The following is an 18,472-nucleotide window of genomic DNA, read 5'->3' as shown; positions in this document are numbered from 1 at the left end:
CTATTCAACTGAACCAACAAAGGAAGGAGGAGACCCAGAAATTGTAGAAAACAATGGACTGTAGGTCTAATGTCCTCCATGAAGGTACTACCTTTCTTTGACAAGAGACCCAAAGACATGGATGGTTCCCGTGTACCAGTACTGGCTCTTCACATCAAAGACCCATTAGATACATAGATCCTTATCAAAAGGAGCAAAATTATTGACAGAACTTCAAATTCTTACAGAACCAGGACTTATTGGATATATTGAGACTGGAGGAGCCCTCTGCATGTATTTCCTGGTAACAACTTTTAAGCCTTGAACCAAAATTATCCCATGCAGTCATTCTTAAACATGTTTTGCTCAGTTAATGAAGAATGTTTGCCTTGAGCATAGTGTTCTTTTAAAGAATTACTTACTTGAGATCAGATTGATAGCAGTAACTTTAAAGTGTAGATGCGAACTCTAGAGGGATAGAGAGTGTACGTGACTGATGATAAAACAATATGGGCAGACAATCACAAGATGACACTATGGGAAGTATGTCGCCATTGTCATTGAACTGCACAGATAAAGATTCTCGAACGGGTATATTGTTTATGCTGTTGTTGTGTGTGTGTCAAAGTAGTTCCAAGTCACAGTGACTCTCTATAGGAGTTCCGAGAGTGGCTGGTGGGTTTGAAATGCCAAAGGTGTGATTAGAAGTCCAGTGTTATCCTGCAATGTCACACCAGGACTCTTTTTTGTGTTTACGTTCAACAAAAATTGAAAAAAAATATTCTATGTATGTATTCTGTGTACATGTGTGTATGTGTATTTACATAAATCTCATATGCCTGGAAAAATAAACTGCAAAATCTTACCTCTTGTGAGTTTTGGGGAAATAGAATGCCAGCAAACCTTTGTTGTCATTCATACATATCACATACAAATACACATATTAGTTCTATAAACATTTTTACAGAGTGTAATAATAGGAAAAATCCAAATTTGTATATAATGGATATATTGCTTTTATTGTAAGAAATAGGTAGGGGGAATCTTCACCACTTTACATTGCCTACAAGATCGAGTCTGCTGTCTTCCATCCTAATAGAATCTTGAGAATCTGACCACACAACCTCTCACTGCTTCTCCTCCTCTCTTTAACGGATTTTGTGGTCTAGTCTTCCCACAATTGCTTGAACAAAAACACTGATATCCCAATTGCAAATTGCTCCTGTGTGGTTTTTTTTGGTTTTGTTTTATACTTGCCTAGTGTGCCCTTCTCCCATTCTTCCTTTCTAATTCCTGATGTCTTAGAAAGTCGACCCCCAAGTCCTTCTTTTGTTTAAATGTGCTTTCCCTGCCCTCGCACTCAGCTTCTCTGAGTGATGGCACTGAGCTGGCATGTTATTCTTTGTTCTGTTTTACAGGTAGATATTTTTATGGGGCCTTGTAAGGAGTTTGCTGTAGCTCTTGCTGTGTCCTGCATTATGAAACTTACATAATAAATGCTTAGCTTATTGCAAATAAATCAAAATGTGAATGACTGATATGTGCTTTTTCCGGTTATTTTCCTACTATCTCAGAGATAGAGATGACAGAGGAGGAAGAAGGGAAAGGACTGAGGGTTTTCTAAGCGTATTGGGATCTAGAGGATGTGTTCTGGCTCATCATATTGTTGTTAAATGCTGAAAGTCAGTTCTGACTCATCGCATCCCTGTACAGGGTTTGAACCACTAACCTCAACAGCAGTCTGGTGCTTATCCTACAGTGCCACACCACTGTTTCAGAATGGCCCCTTCCTATTTCAGCAAATGCTCAGTTGAATTCAGAACAGAATTATCCACAGCTTTCAAAAAAGCTTGAAAACCCTTAGAGGGTTTCCTTCCCTGCTCTTCTACCCCTCTCTCTTCCTTGTGTTTTCCTGTACATTGTGAATATCTAGTCAATTGACTTTTCCATCACCCAATCAGTCGTAGAACTCAGAGAGTAAATACAAGTTTATGTTTCCTTTTAAAGTTAATGTATGAAAGTTACATTTTTAAAATTAATCATGACAATGTTGTATTCTAAAATTTGGTTATGAAATTACCTTTTAAAAAGATTCTCCCCAAAATTTCTTCCAGATACTTAAATCAATATTAAACTACTTTAACTGTCTCTGAGTTCACAAAATACATACATTTGAGGAGCATAATCCCTCAAATGTTAAGCTTTTCCTTTCAGGAATATTATAATTGAGTTAGTTCTGTCCAGAACATTACTTCTTAAATATGTAACATGGACCTTTTTGTGGCCATGTAAAAGTATGTTTACCTGCTGCCAAAATTCAAGAGCTCTGCTTAAACTAGAGAAGGGTATTGAAACCCCGTGGACAATCAACCAGAATAAACGATGGACTTGCAAGCTTTCAGTCACAGTGTTCTTGATCTGTACGCTCAGTGCTATCCACTGGGAGATTCAGGCAGCATTGAGGGGTTAGACTGGAGATGGGCAAGTTCGTTTTTAAGGTATTCTGTCTTGTTGCATGTAATGGGTTCCAATTTGGACTGCTAACCACAAGGTCAGCTGTTGGAATCTACTAGCCATTCCATGGGAGAAAGATGAAGCTTATTGCTCTCATAAAGATTTACAGCCTTGGGAACCCTGTACAGGGTTGCTGTGAGTCGGAATCGACTCGATGGCACACAACCATCACCACCACCACAAAGTACAAAGTTTTCTTAGGAAAGTAAGTCAAAGTACCATAAATACAGTTGATTCAGGTTTTGGAGAGGAAAAAATTAATTACAGCATTAGCCTCAGTCATGTTTGTTTGAATAGTCTCTAGCTTGTGATGCATGAGGTTCTTGCAGATTGCAGGTTTTCTGGGTGGTTTTATTCAGCACAGCAGAGCAATGTAAATTAGCAGGTCATCCTCCTCAATCAAAACTCTGTAAGGCCCGTCCCCTGACTGTGAAAGACCTAACTCCCATAGGCCCCTGGTGCTTGAGCAAGGTGTGAGCATAAGGTGTTCCTCACCCTCTCTTCTGGAGATGAAGAATGCAAGACAAAGGATCAAACCAGGTAGAACATACATGTGCTAGAAGGATCAAGACCTGGAATAGATTGTGGCCTGATACCAAACACATGTGTAGACACCCATGCTCTCATATGCAACTTCAGTGCCAACTTACGTGAACATGTATTGGAGCAACGTAGTCTGAGACCTACGCTGAGGTGGTTCAGTCATTTTTTAACTTTAGAGATACTTAGATTTATTTTCAAGTGGGATCTTTTCTGTATGAGACTGACTGCTTGTTAACCTTTAGGTGAAGAAGTTGAATGTGTCCATGTGCTGTGCCTTAGAACACCACAGACCTGGGCATCTCCATTGACCTGGTCAGTGGGTCCACGGCAGGTACTGTCAGTTCCACATGACAGGTTTTCCTATATAAGTAGACTTTTAAATTGGCTGATTAGTTGTGATTTCTGGTTTTGGTGGTTAAGCATAGATCAATTTGGGAAGAAAAAATTTGCCCACATCGACTTTTCCAGATGTAACCCTTTGCACTCCTTTTCTGGGTCATCTGCTTAGGTCACTTTAATGTAGTGGAAATGACCACATTTTTGTATGGTATAAATATACAATTATCCAGGACTGGAAGAAGAAAGCCTGTATTTTTGAAAGTTACATTTGGATTTAACCTATTATATTCATATCATTAAAGAGATAAAGTACTTTAAAAGCCTGGAAGTTCACAGTGTATTCTGTTATGAGTTCTATAATCCAACGGATTTTGACAAAGTCCTAATAGTGTAATAAGGACACTCTGACTAGAGCTGGAAACTGCTGGTGCACAAGAATATTCCCTGCTCGCTAAACACTTAAGAATACTTTATGGGGTAGCTCCTTTAGAGATTTGGTTTCTGGTTGATAGAAAATAATTCTTGGAGTTTTTTTAATGAGTTAGTTATAATTAATGTAGAATAATACTTGGATTCTTGGAATTAATGAGTTTTTATTGGTTTTTGAGAGGTTGAAATGGCATCTTAAGAAGTTAGTATGATGGTATTTAACCAGGGGACAAAGGAATACTGTCACACGCTCCAAGATGCCTTTGTATAACATCTCTGAAGGACTTGACAGGCTGCTGGTCCCTATGGAGAATGCCTTTTGGTCACACTTCCTGTACTTGCTTCATCAACTGGTCAGGAAACAGAGTTGACTGTGGCCTCCCTGTGTATTTGGTTCAGTGTCTAAACTGCAGCCTACTCTTCACACTCACATGCAATAAAGCTTCATGGTCCTTCTGTTCCTTTATATCACTATGTAAAGGTGCTGATGAAAAGAGTAAAGTGTAAGGGTCAGCACTTCTATCCAGGGATCTGGAACAGAGTGACCTAAGCCACAGGTAGCTACTGTATCCCAGACTGTGTCTGGACCAAAAAGAAGGGGGCAGGAGAGAGGAGAGAAGAAAAGGAATGGGGGATGTCTTTCCCAGGAGTGCAGGGTTCTGGCTATGCTGCATTCGCGCCAGCCTTCTTAGTAGAAGAGGAAGCTAGAGATGAGCCATATGCCCATGTCCACTTACATTTTAATCCCTTGGAGAAAACAAACCTGGAAAGATCTTTGAACTTTATCTCTTTGGAAGTAGAGAATATTTCTCTGGATCATGCACACTTATTTTGGGGTAAATATAAATGCTGGGAGATAGAAGAATGTTAACTTTTCATTGCTTCCTACCAAAGGTTTCTACTCTGATTCTCTTTGCCTTATTCATTCTTTTTAAAATTATTGTTATTATTTTAAGTTTTTATTGTGAATTGAGTGATAGTTTACATGGGAGAGCATCAGGTTTACTCTCATCATTTCATTGCAGTGATTACAGTCTCTTCTGTGCATCATCATTCAACAGTATTTGCTTCTATTTCCTCTGTTTTTTTGGGGTGGGAGTTGGCGTGAGAATGTACACAAATCACTCAGGAATATTTAATCATTTAATATTGTATTATTATATATTCATATATATAAGCCTGCCTCCTGGCCACCAGCACTTAGTCCCTCTCTTTCCATGAGTCTAGAGTCCTCAGCTACTCCCTCTCTCCATGTCCCCATCTCTGCCTTTGTCTCTGGTGTCACTGCTTCATTGGATAGGGTCCCGCATTCTGCTCGTGGTCCTTTCCCTTGATGGTCTTAGGGCTTCCTGTACCTGGATGGTAAGATTAACTACTCTTTGGTTTTTATTACAAGACTTTCTACCTTTACAATTGTGACAGCCACAATTCGTCCTGACAACTATTACTCGTTATTGAATTATAAGAATCTTATCCCCATCTTTTTACCAGATCCATGTAGACAAGATGAAATTATTCAGTGGGGATGCTACCTTCCCCCATACATTCTGAAACTAAACTCCTTCTTGAAAATTTATAAGCCAGTCACTTTATGCCTTTATTGCCCCCTCATTTTAGGTAGCCATTGTCTAAGTTGCCTGTCCCTATTTATCCTGTATACAGAAGGGATAGGATCGATATTTGATGTGAAGATTCTTTGCCTCCCTGTTGATATTTTGAGCTACTACATCCATGAGTATAGGTCGAGTTCATCATATCATTCATTCTTATTATTTTAACTTTGGAGTCATGGAAATATTTTGCATAATTAAAAATCAAAATTAAATTTAAAGGAAAAATGCAGTACAATCTTTTACAGTGAAAGCCGACTGAAACAGATGACCAACTGTATATCAAGTTGGTGGCATAAGTGTGAGGGGGCTTCAAAAAGTTCTTGGAAAAATGGGATTAAAAGATAATGGAATCTTCCCAAGAGCTTTTTGGAACTCTGATCATACATGGAAAAAAGAATTATTTCAGGTAACCTTAAAACATGTTGTTTTACTACGGATTCCTGGAGAGAACGTCCTATTGAAAAAAAAAAAACCCCAAATCTAAGATTGCGTTTAGTACCAGTATAGGTATAGTTATTCTGAAAAACAAACATACATAATAATATAAAGCAAATAAGTAATCAGTTTAATGTTGTTTGACATTCAGAGTTTTCATTTCAGAGAGAAAAGATGTAAAAAGGAGTCAAAGTATGTATGTGAAAACTTTGCAATATTAATCTTGAATTGAAAATATCTGACGTCACCATTACTATTTGTTTTAAAAGAAACCTACTGTTTAGTTTTGGCTATTGAATCAACAAGCCAGTAGCAATGAGTGATTGTATTGCTAGGGCCATGGTTTCTAAAATGTTGTTGTTGTTGTTGAGCACCCTCGAGTTGGTTTCAACTCACAACAACCCTGCATAGGGTTTCCAAGGCGTGGCTCGTGGATTAGAACCACTTACCTTGCAGTTCAAACCAACCTTTTGGTTCAGTGCGTTATCCTAAGGCGCCACACCAGTAGTAGTAAATATTAAGTGATTTCCCATTAAAAGAAACAGAGGCTTCATGGAAATGTGGCTAATGCCTAGTCTAAGGTAGGAATTCTGTAAAATAAATCTTGGACAACTTACAGAAGAAGCAGGGAGGCTTTCAAAGATCACTGGAATCAGGTCAAAAGAGCCTTGTTCAACTTTGATACATATGCACAGTGAAATACTACACAGCATTGAAGAATACCAGTGAGTCTGTGAAACACCTCATAACATGGATGAACCTGGAGGACATTATGCTTAGTGAGATTAGTCAATCAAAAAAATAAAATGATTGTGTGAGACCACTGTTGTACAAACTTGAGAAAAGATTTTATGCTAAAAGAAACATTCTGTGATGATTTTCAGGGGTGGGAGGAAAGGGAGAGAAATTCACTGGCCACAAAGTAGGGTGACGGAGAAGACAATATAACGCAAGAAGGAAGTTGGCAGAAGATTGATGACAGGTGAAGACACAGCTAGGAATGCAAGGGTTATGGGGATGGAGGTAAATACTGTTATATACACTCCTCTGTAGCAGCCATATTCTACAGGTAGGTACATGGACAAATACACAGGCTGAACAGGTATGAAGAGAGAATGGGAATATACCCACAGATATATAGGGCTTGGCAGAGGAGGTTTGTACATTGATTCCTTTGCTAAAATGGCATAAAATGATGAACCCTTCTAGGAAATTACCCAACATCCTGAGGCAACGAGTTGCTGGGTCAGGGTGTCCAGACCACAGTGTGAGGCGACGCCATGGTCAATGCCGTAACGTAATCCACAGAGGCAGCGTTGTACATACTACCTCTGTGACTTGCTGTTGTTTAGGGCCTTCAAGTCGATTCTGACCCATAACGACCCTGTATAGGGTGTCCGAGGAGCAGCTAGTGAACTGGACACAACAACCTTGTGCCCCAAACTGACTTTGAAGTCCAACGCATTGACCCACATCACCACACCAGGACTCCACTTTAGGGAGTAGTGAATGGGATCATCAAAGCTCATGAGTGGTTATCTAAAGTGCCACAATTAGTCATGAACATTGAAGATGCTTGTAATCAGTCCACTGGACTAATATGAAACATGTGAACATCAATTTCCATGATTTGATGACCAGAAAAACTAGATGTTGCCCAGCTGCCACTACCAACTGCTCTGAGAGTTCCTGGTTAAAATGGGAGATAATGTAGAACAAAACTCAATTATTTTTCAAAAACACAACAAGCTTCACTGGTCAGAAAGAGATTGGATGAAGCCAGAATGATGGGCCTCAGCCATTGTTCTGGTCTGGTATGGAACTCACTCTCATGGCCCAATTTTCAATCAAGCTGTAGGTAGGTATATGGTGGGAATGGCAACAGTAGTGAGGTGTGCTCACCATGGAGGAATGTTAACCATTCAAGATCAAAAGGGCAACATTTATGTGGGGACAGGGTTCCAAGTGTTTGCGAAGGAGGGTGGAACCGAGACAGGAACCACAGGGAGGAAGTAGGACAACTGTTGTTACCTTGAATGTATTGCAGTCATTGAGATTAAATAAGTTGTGTGATTTGTTGGATGTGAAATTTATGACTTGCTTTGTAAACCTTCAATTCAGAATAAAAAATTTCAGAAAAAAAGTTCTTTAAATTATGAACAGTTTTCAGTGGCCATATTGGGACAGGCTGAGCATAAAAGATGACAATGATTGAAATCAATCAAAACCATAAAATATATATTATATAAAAATCCATTGTTTATCATGAAGCTACAAAATGAACTTCTTAGTAACCTTTGTAGTTTATTTCCTCCCTCGTTGTTGCCTTTAGTAGTTGCTGATACTCCAGAATTATTCTGGAAACTGGCAAGTAATGGGACAATGAAATATTTTATATTTGTGTGTGTGTGTTCCAATAAAACTTTATGCACATGGAAATCGGAATTTCATGTAAATTGTGTTTCAAAATCTTCTTTTGATTTTTTTGTCCTTAAATTATATTTCTTTGTTGTTGAGAATATACACAGCAAAACACACTAATTCATCAGTTTCTCGGAAATGCTGTTCAGGATTGCTGTGAGTTAGAATTGACCAAACAGCACTTAACAACAACGGCAACATGTGTCATTTCGTGACATTGATTATATCCTTTGAGCTGTACAACCATTCTCACCCTTCTTTTCACCCTCCATTAACATGAGCTCACTGATTTCTAAAGTTCCTATGTAATAATATTTCAAGTTGCTGTTACCAACGTGATCTCATATCGATTTTAAATGAGCTTTGTACTTGATTCAGACTTATTTTGCTCAAGTATTGTTTGGTTTCAGAAGACGTTAGGGGTATTTGGGTTTAATGTTAAAAGATTATCTCAGGGCACTATTTTCTGGAGATTACACATCCTCCATGGCTCCAGAAAATCTAGTCCATGAAAAATTGTGATTCTATTCTGGATTTCCCTCCTTTTGATGAGGATTCTTTTTTGGTACCTGATCACAATGTTTAGTAATGGGAGCTGGGTACCATCCAGCTCTTCTGGATTCAGGGGGCACAGGAGACAGCTCTTTATGGGAACAACCAGCCCTACCTTCCATATTCTCCTCCTGTTGCTGGCAATCCTGCTTCCTCCAGATGAATAGATTCCAACTGTTGCATTGGATGGACATTTGTAGGTATTTAAGATCCCAAACACTACACAGTGAAGTAGGAGGTAGAACAAAAGCAGTGAACATATTATTAGATCATTTAATTAGATCATGAACCATGACCTGAAACCTCCGCACTAAGAAACAAAATCCCATGAGCGATTTGGTTGTGCATAAGCAGCCTTTACAACTGCTGTTGTAATTGTGGTAGGCATATCCATGATGGTGTTGTTGCGGATTAAGGGTAAGAATACACCATGCTTAATCCCACCACCATCCTGATCTGATTTATGGGAGATTCCAAAGGATGTGGCATACAATATCTTTTATTTTACAAGAGATAAAAAGTGAGAGACTTGAACAGAGAAAATGGGACCTAACACCAAGATAGAAAAGCCGGGAGTGGATTGAATCCTTTGGAACTAGGAGCCCTGTGCCGTGAAGCTACTAGAAAACTGATGCCCAGATGTGTGGAGATCTCCAAGGAATATTAGACCTACAGCTGCTCAGATGAGAAAAGAACATTTACCCAGATCCAACAAAAAGATAATGCTTTCCCCAGGAATCAGCAGTCTGAATTAGGACTTCTAGCCTCCTAAAATATAAAAAATACATTTCTGGTTGTTAAAGCTATCCACTTGCGGTGTTTATATTATAGCAGCATCAGATAACTAACAATATCTATCACACAATTTGTGCCAATTAATAATTGCTAACTTATTGATAGCAGCGACAGTAATCAGCTGTGGAACCCCTGCTCTTAATCACTGTAAATTTCCCATCACTATTACATCTCCCTGTTCTTCTCTCTCCAACCCTAGTAACTGTGGTTGCTATAAATTTACCTTTTCTTATTTTGTTTTTCTTTGTGTGTGTGCAGGTGAGCTCATAATTGCCCTTTTGTGATTGACTTATTTCACTCAGTATAATGCTTTCAAGCACCATCCATACATGTATCATACATGTATCATGTATCATGACTTCATTTCTCCTATCGGCTAAATACTACTCCATCGTATGTTGTATCCTTTGTTTATTCTTTCATCTGTTGATAGGCATTTAGTTTGTTTCCCCATTTTAACTCTTGTGACTAGTACTGCAATGAACATTGGTATACAGGTCTCTCTTTGAGGCTCTGTTTTCAAGCCTTTGGGGATATATACGTAGAAGGGAACGTATTGGATCATACGCTAGTTCTAGTTTTAGTTTTTTGAGGAAATGCTACAGTGTTTTCCATAATACCATTTTGAATTTTCACCAAGAATTGTTGTTTGTTTTTGTTAAGTGCTGTTAAATCAGCTCCAACTCATGACAACTCTGTGTCAATGGAACAAAACATTGCCTGTTCCTATGCCATCCTTAATAGTTGTTGTCATATGTGAGCCATGGTTGGAGCCACTGTATCAGTCCATTTCCTTGAGGATCCTCCTCACTTTCACTGACCCTCTAAGCACAATGTCCAAAGTTAGTGAAACAACTCTTGCCATTCTCGAGTCTAAGAAACATTCTGACGCTGTTGTATTTGAGTGTGATTGAGTCAGTTCTGACTCATAGTGAGCTGCTGGTGGGTTTGAACACCTAATCTAGTGGTTCAAACTGACCTTGAAGTCCAGTGCTTTATCCTACAGCACCACACCAGGACTCCGTTCTGGCTGTAGGTTTTCCAAAACATACTTGTTGGTTCTTTTGGCAGTCGGTTGTAAGTGATGCCTTTGAATTACGGTGTTGGTGAAGAATATTGAATAAATCATGGACTGCCAGAAGAGTGGACACATCTGTCTTGAAAGAAGTACTGCCAGAATACTTCTTTAGAAGCAAGGATGGGGAGACTTTGTCTCACATACTTAGGACATGTTTTCAGGAGGGACTAGTTCATGTAGAAAGACATCAAGATTGATAATGTAGAGGATCAGCACAAGTGAGGAAGACCCTCAACAGGATGAACAGATACAGTGGTTGCAACAGTGGGCTCAAATATAGTGTGATTATGGGGGCAGCTAGGACTGAGCAGTATTCTGTTATGTTGTATATAGGGTCACTGTGAGTCAAAACTGATTCATTGTCACCTAGCACACAGCACTCAGCACCACCTGTGAAGTATTCCTGCCGAAAGAATTGAACCTGAATTCATGTTTATCTGTTGGACCAGTCACCAGTTTACAGGAATGTCAAGAATAAAAGAATGGTACTGTGAGAAAATTCACAGGAAAAAATCTTCTGATTTCTATCCCCAAAGTAAAAATAGCATTAAAAAATTCTGGTGGACAGAAGACAAACATTAATGAACATTTATGGCCCACAAACTTTTGGAATGTGTGGACCTGGTTTCATATCTTGATTTAAACAAAATCATTATGAAAAGGTACTTTGGAAGCAATTGGAATTTTGCACATAGAGTCTTACTAACTTGTTGTGGGTTGAATTGTGTTCGTTAGAAGGATGTTATGAAGATACTTAATCATCATCTCTCTGAATGTGGCCTTGTTTGGATATAGGGTTTTGGTAGATGTTGTTAATTAACAGGATGTCATTCTGAGTAGAGTGGGTCTTAATCCAGTCTGGGTGTTATCCTTATAAAATAAAAGAGGCACAGATAGATAAAGGAAGAGACTGTAGTTAATGCTGTAGTTGTAAGCCTGAGGGTACTGGAACCTCAGAGAGGCAACAAAGAATCTTCCCCTAGAGACCTGAGAAAATGCATAGCTCTGACTGCTTGTTAATTTTGACTTCTAGCATCCAGAACGATGAGAGAATACATTTATGTTCTTATAAACCACTAAGGCTGTAGTATTTTATTAGACTGCTTTAGAAATCATGGGCATATTGAAATTTATGTTAATTTTGTGACATGGCAGTGGTGTCTTTGTTATGTTAGATTTGTATGAAAGTATTCCATGCATGATCTTCTCTGTCTGACTTAGAGGGAAGTATTTATCAGAGCAGTAAGTTTGTCTGATGCAGGCAGTCCCTTGATTTGGAATGTCCAACTTATGGACAACTTTATCTTGCCCTTTAAGTATGGGTTTGAACTGATTCGAACTGGTTCTGTCTTGGTTGGCGAAATGAAACAGTAGCAGACGTAAACTCTTACAGTGGTAATGTTTTTGGTAACCAGAATGGGAAAAGTTGAAGTTAGTTGAAGTCCTGGAATGAGAGGAATCAAGAGGCATAGTGAGCCATTTTAGGAGCCTTATGTGTGAGATTAGATTGTAGGCAGGACATACTCAAAGCAAGGGGCCACCATCTTTGAGCTCGATTCCACTGCTTCAGCTCTGCTTACCAGTTGGAAGCCCTGCTTTACCATAAAGTATGCTGACTAGTCTTCACTTTGAAATGGTTGTGCGAATTCATCACAGTCATCTTCCCTTACTGCATGTGCAGCTTTTAATCACTGAAGAGGTTTTGAGCCTTTTCTTGCAGTAAAACCAAGCCTCGTTGCCATTAAGTTGAGTTGATTATGCCTCATAGGGACCCTAGAGGCCAGAGTCTAACTGTCTCATAGAGTTTCCAAGGTTGTAAATCTTTACAGAGGACGACTGCCACGTCTTTCTCTTGCCTAGTGGCTGGTGACTGCCTGGTTTGCAGCCAGTTGTAACCCCTGTGCCACCAGGGCTCCCCTTGGCACTAACGTAAGGTTAAATAAGAAGCCAATGCATCTGTTTGGACTTCGGGTATGGTGCTGTAGGATCAACACTGGACTGCAAACCACAAGGCTGGCAGTTCAAACCCACCAGCTGTTCCTTGGAAACCCTATACAGGGTCACTATGAGTCGGAACCGACTTCACAGCACTTAACAACAATGCATCTCTTTGTATTAGCCTACACATTCTTAGACAAACTTAGCAATGTCTTTATCTCATTTTTAACGGGAGGGCTGCCTGTAGTTGCTTTAAATTACTTAAAAAAAAAAAAAGTAGATTGGTATAGATAAAATACAGTTGTATTTTAATAATAAAAAGAAAAAAATGTATTCTGACTCTAAAATGAAAGTTTTAATTTTGAAAAAGCAATGACTATATGATAAACATACCCATTGATTATTTATTGCTGTGGAGTTGATATGAACTCACAGTGACCCTATATGACATAGTATAACTACCTCATAGGTGTGTGCCAGTGTGGTGCTATAGGGTAAGCCCTGGACTTCTAACCACAAGATCAGCAGTTGAAACCCACCAGCCCCTCCTCGGAAACCCTACACAGGATGGCTATAAGTCAGAACTAACTCAACGGTACTACCAACCAAAAGAACAGTCTTTATGGGATCAGACTGCAACATTTGTCTGCCGTGGAGTGGCCGGTCAGTTCAAACTGTTGACCTTTTGATGAGCAACTAAGTGTTTAACCACTGTCTCACCAGGGCTTCTGTGCACAACTCAGTGGCATTAATTATGTCTGCCATGTTACTCAGATAGCACCACTAATTGTTTCTAAATTTTTTATCAACCTTAACAAGAGCTCATATCCCCTAAGCAATGAACCCTCCCATCTGTCTCTAATAATCTTAAAAAAGAGACTTCAAAAGTTTTGTGGAAAAATGGAGTTAAAAGATAATGGACTTTTTCCACAAACGTTTTGAAGCCCCCTCATAGACTTTGTTCTCCACAAATTCTCTGATTCTACATATTTCTTAAAATTTGTACCATATACTGTTGGTCCTTTTGGGATTTATTTCACTTATGTTCACCACCTGTTTACTCGACTGAAGCAGCTTATAGAAGGGTTTGTAAGGGACCCACTTCTCTGCAAAGATCCATGTTTTTCCCTGTTCTTCATGTAGCTGGGCTTCACCGGTGCTGACCTCAGCACTATCTACTTGCTGTATTAGAAACAATCATGAACCCCCCTAAAGGAAAAAAAAAATTTTTTTTGAAGCATGTGTGTTTACCCAATACAACATTTTTCATGCCGTTCTCTCTCATCTGCCGTTCATGGGTGCCATGTGTGATTCATGGCGTTTACATGAGTGATGGGCAAAACTCTAAAGAGAAATGCCTACCAGTGTAATGCACATGTAATAAAAATTGCTATTTTACACTATACCTCAGTGCCTATACGTGGTATCAGACCTTGCCATTTGATAAAGAAATTTTGCCAATAATTCATTCTGCCTTCCTTTGAAGCGTATTTATCTTCAGATTCATGGCTCAGTTTCTTGTTTTAATTAATTTATTTATTTTAAAACTTGGCATTTTTGTGACTTGTACCAGTTTCTACCAGAAGGTGCACATGTTTCAATAATGTCTCTATAATTGTGGTGTCTCCTCTGTCTTTAATGACAAAATTAATTACTTTTTTAATTTGAAGTATTATTTTTCCCTTTGTAAAGGACAACTAGCTGAGTTTACTGGAAGTGGGAACAATTCTTTAAAAGCTGTGCTTGGATGATTTTCCATCCAGGTGATGAGCTGGAGACATGCATTGGATTATAGGTCCAGTAAAATGCACTTTCTAATATAAAGGAGCTTTAAAAATTTCATGACAAATGGAAGTAAAAGATGATAGAATTTTTTTCATGAACTTTTGAAGCCCCTTTGTACATATCATACTACCTTACTCCGTCTCACCACCACCACCACCACACACACACACACACACACACACACACACACTTGCTTATGTAAAACACTTGCCTTTAAGATTCCTTTTTCTGCTTTTTAAAAAAAGGAGAACTTAAGTTCTGATTTCTCAGCGGAAACCATACAGGCAAGAAGACAATGGAGTGACATATATAAGAACTCTAAAAGAAACAAATTGCCAACCAAGAGTCGTATTTTCAGCAAAACTGCCCATCAACTATGATGGCGAGATTAGGTCACCTTCAAAAAAACAGATATTGAAAGAAGTTGTGAAAATCAGACCAACTTTGCCAAAAATACTAAAGCGAGTTCTTTGGACAGAGACCCTGACAATATCCTGAAACAGAAGAGACATGACAATATCACCTAAATATTGAGTTTAAACTTCTAGTTTTTTTCTCAGCTGCTCTCAGGCTTCTTTCCTTGTCTTTGCTTGTGAAAAGTTTGATGATAACATGTCTTGATGTTTTTGTTTTCGGGTCTATCCTGTTTGGTGTTCATTCAAGTTTTTGAAAGGCTGTCTTCTTGTCTTTCATGATGTTAAGTAAGTTTTCTTCCAACAACTCCTGGACAATACTATCTATAGGTTTTTTGTCTCTTCCTATTCTAGTATTCCAATCACACAAAAGTTACGCTTTTTGTTGTTAAGTGCCACTGTGTTGGTTTTGACCCACAGTGACACTGTATAGGGTTTCCAAGGAGCGGCTGGTGTGTTTGAACTGCCTACCTTGTAGTTACCCTGCAGCGCCACACCACGGGGCTCTTCTTGTTAGTGTCCTACATCAATCTTAAGCTTTTTTCAGATCTGATTGTTCCTCCAGTAGGTGATTAATGAGCAGTGGATCATCAGGCTCAGTAATTCAGCTTTCATTGATTCATTTCTGCATGTTTACCCTTTACCCAGTGTGTTATTTGTTTCTGAAATCTTAATGTTAGTCTTCTGGCTTTCTAATTGCTGATTTTGTATGGCTCCTTTTTTTTCAACATTTTTGTCAGTTTGTTAACTGAGATTTTCCATAGTTTTGTCCATGTTTTCATTGATGTCATCTGTAGTTTTTTCTATCTTTCTGTCAGTCTTTTGAAGTTACCTAAAAAGCATTATTTTAAAATCTTTATCAGGTAGTTCTAATACCATTTCTGGTGGTTCTTTTTTTTTTACTATATTTTGGTGACTTGTCAGAGGTACTCTGCCCTGTTTCATTGTGTAAGCTGGAATTGTCTGTTTTCTTGGAGACCTTGTGTTACCATATTTATATTTAGTTGGTGTGTTATCAGGCACTCCCGACCTTTCTCCTGGGGGATGTGGTAGCGACCAGAAGTGTGAACGCTGTTAGTTCTCTGTTCACTTTTTGTGTGATACAGTTCAGGGTGGGTTCATGCGACTCCAGAAGCAGGGGCCTATACCAGGCACCCAACCACCCCAGGTAGAGCAGACGCTTCACAGGAGGTAATACTACTGGTTATTGGGTTGGCTAGAGCAGGCAGTGACTGGCCATGCCCCCATATACCAGTAGGGTGAGCATGGAAACAAAGGAGAACTGCAGGCCCTTTGTGTCAGCCTCCGACCTTGAGCTGTGCCCGCAGGCTGCTGTATCAGCAGCTGGTCACAACAGCTCAGAATGGCTACCCAGTTCCATGCCAGGCTACAGTCTGCCCATTCTTCTTCTCTCTCTGCTCTTCCAGTCGGCATTCAATCTACCTCTGTGTTCTATATCTGATGCTCAGGGTTCCAGGATTACTATCTGTATCTGTTTCATGCAGTTTCCCATGTGTGTGCTTACTCTGCCATCTTGCCCTGGACTCTGAAAGTTTATTTGTTGTGATCAGCTACACCAAACTAAATGCTGGTGAAGACTAGCCACACTGTTAATGAGTTTTACAGAGACAAAATGACAGAATTTTCCAATTTCTAAACTGCAAGTCATTGATTAAATTTAATTAGTCATACATTTCAAACGTTTTATGATATAAGATCAAAATTGATGATTAGGTTTACCCATGGTTCCTGATCTATACTTTGAATGATTTAGCTTTCTTAAAAACTCCTGAGGACAACATAGTTAATGTACAACATGCTCTCTTTCCTTCAGTATCAGCTAGCCTTTAGACTCGGTAAAACCCACTCATAAAGGATAATGTTTATCAACGTGTGGTGTCAGAAATCCTGGCATCAAAATCATTCCATCCCTGAAAACCTGTATTTTAAACAACTTTCCCAAATGAATCTGGGACCAAGTAGTATTCAAAGACTGTTTTGAGCATATGCAACATAGTTGAAATAGTGTCTATTCTGAACACATTACAAGAAAGGGTATTTTTTATACTATTTAATGAATTGTTTTGTTTGTTTGTTTGTTTCCCTCTCAGGACTTGTAAGTCATGTCTGTAACCTGTTGACTGAAACGGCCAAGCTATGTTTGGATGTGGACAACAAAAGCAACAATGAGACAGCTGCCGCACTGCTGTTTTCCCTGCTGGAGATTCTGCACGGCATGCTGACCTACACATCCACCATTGTACGGCAGGCTCTGCAGGTACATACCGCTGCTCCTGGCTCTCAGCAACTCATCTAGGGCATGCCTGCCTTTCATTTGGTTCTTCGTATTTTTCTTTTACTGTATCTGCCCTTGGGAATAAACATAAAAGTCTAATGGGAACTCATACAGAGAAAAACAGAATGAAAGAAATTAAAAGTATGAAGAAGTAGCTAGTCTCCAGGACTCATAACCCGCACAAACCACATCCTTTTCTAACCTGAGGACCAGGAGAACTAGATGGTACCTGATTATCATCACCAGCTGTTCTGATCAGAAACACAAAGAAGGTCCCAGATAGAAGGGAAGGAAAATGTAGAATAAAAACAAATGCCAACCAGACTGGACTGGCTAGACTCTAGGAGCCCCCAAGGCGAGAACTCTTAGGTATCCTTTGAATATGGAATAGTAGCTATTGCTAATATAAGCAGGTTACCTTATAGACAATTTATAGATTAGCTTATGAAATAAACACTATACACTGTATGACACCACTTAGCAGTTACTCAGAAGCAAAGATGAGAAGGACAGGAGGAGGAGGGAAGTTAGATCAATGGAAAAAGGATAAACAAAGGAAAATCAGGAGACTGCTGACACATTGTATAAACTGTGTAAGCAATGCCTTGAAACAATTTGTGTAAAAGTGTTGAAAGGAGAACCCAATTTACTGTGTCAATTTTCACCTAAAACACAATAAAATATTATTTCTTAAAAAGTCTTTATGGAGGGACTATGAACAAGCCATCTTTGGATGACTGATGTCAAGAACAGAGAATTTGATCACAAAATCTTAAGGGAAAACAGGAAAACTAAGCAGAATGTGTTAGTTTGGCAACTGCTCCTGACTAAGAAGCTCATTTGCTTTAACCACACCATAGGGTCATTCTCTCATGTCCAGAGATTCTGTGCCAGTCCATCCTCAAAATGGCTTCAATACTAGGAACAGTAGATTGGGATTTTGTGTGTAAGAGCGCAGACACACATATAAATATACAATGCACAAACTCTGTGTATATATGTATATATATATATATGTATGTGTATATATATGTATGTATATATATGTATATATATGTGTATATATGTGTGTATACATGTATATGTATGTATGTGTATATGTGTATGCATGTATATATGTATATGCATTTATGTACATGCATGTATGTATGTGTGTATGTATGTACGTATGTATATATATGTATATGTATTTATGTACATGTGTATATATGTGTGTGTATGTATATATATATATATTGTTTTCTTGACATTGAGATGAAAACAAAAATCCTCACCACTGGACCAATAAACAACATTCTTATCAATGGAGAAAAGATTGAAGTTGTCAAGGACTTCATTCTTC

General features: G+C 38.8%; 1 protein-coding gene across 1 annotated transcript in view; it reads left to right on the top strand.

The window, feature by feature from the left end:
• ULK4 (unc-51 like kinase 4) overlaps positions 1-18,472 on the top strand; it is an 892,765-nt gene that overhangs the window by 604,928 nt on the left and 269,365 nt on the right. Inside the window, exon 30 of the mRNA XM_006868826.1 lies at positions 16,946-17,112. Within this exon, the coding sequence (XP_006868888.1) occupies positions 16,946-17,112 (167 nt within the window). The remainder of the gene's footprint in view (positions 1-16,945; positions 17,113-18,472) is intronic.

Source organism: Chrysochloris asiatica, unplaced genomic scaffold (assembly GCF_000296735.1).
Source record: "Chrysochloris asiatica unplaced genomic scaffold, ChrAsi1.0 scaffold00124, whole genome shotgun sequence".
Taxonomy (NCBI): Eukaryota; Metazoa; Chordata; class Mammalia; order Afrosoricida; family Chrysochloridae; genus Chrysochloris; species Chrysochloris asiatica.
The sequence above is the reverse complement of the archived record's forward strand: the minus strand, read 5'-3'. Positions and strand labels throughout refer to the sequence as shown.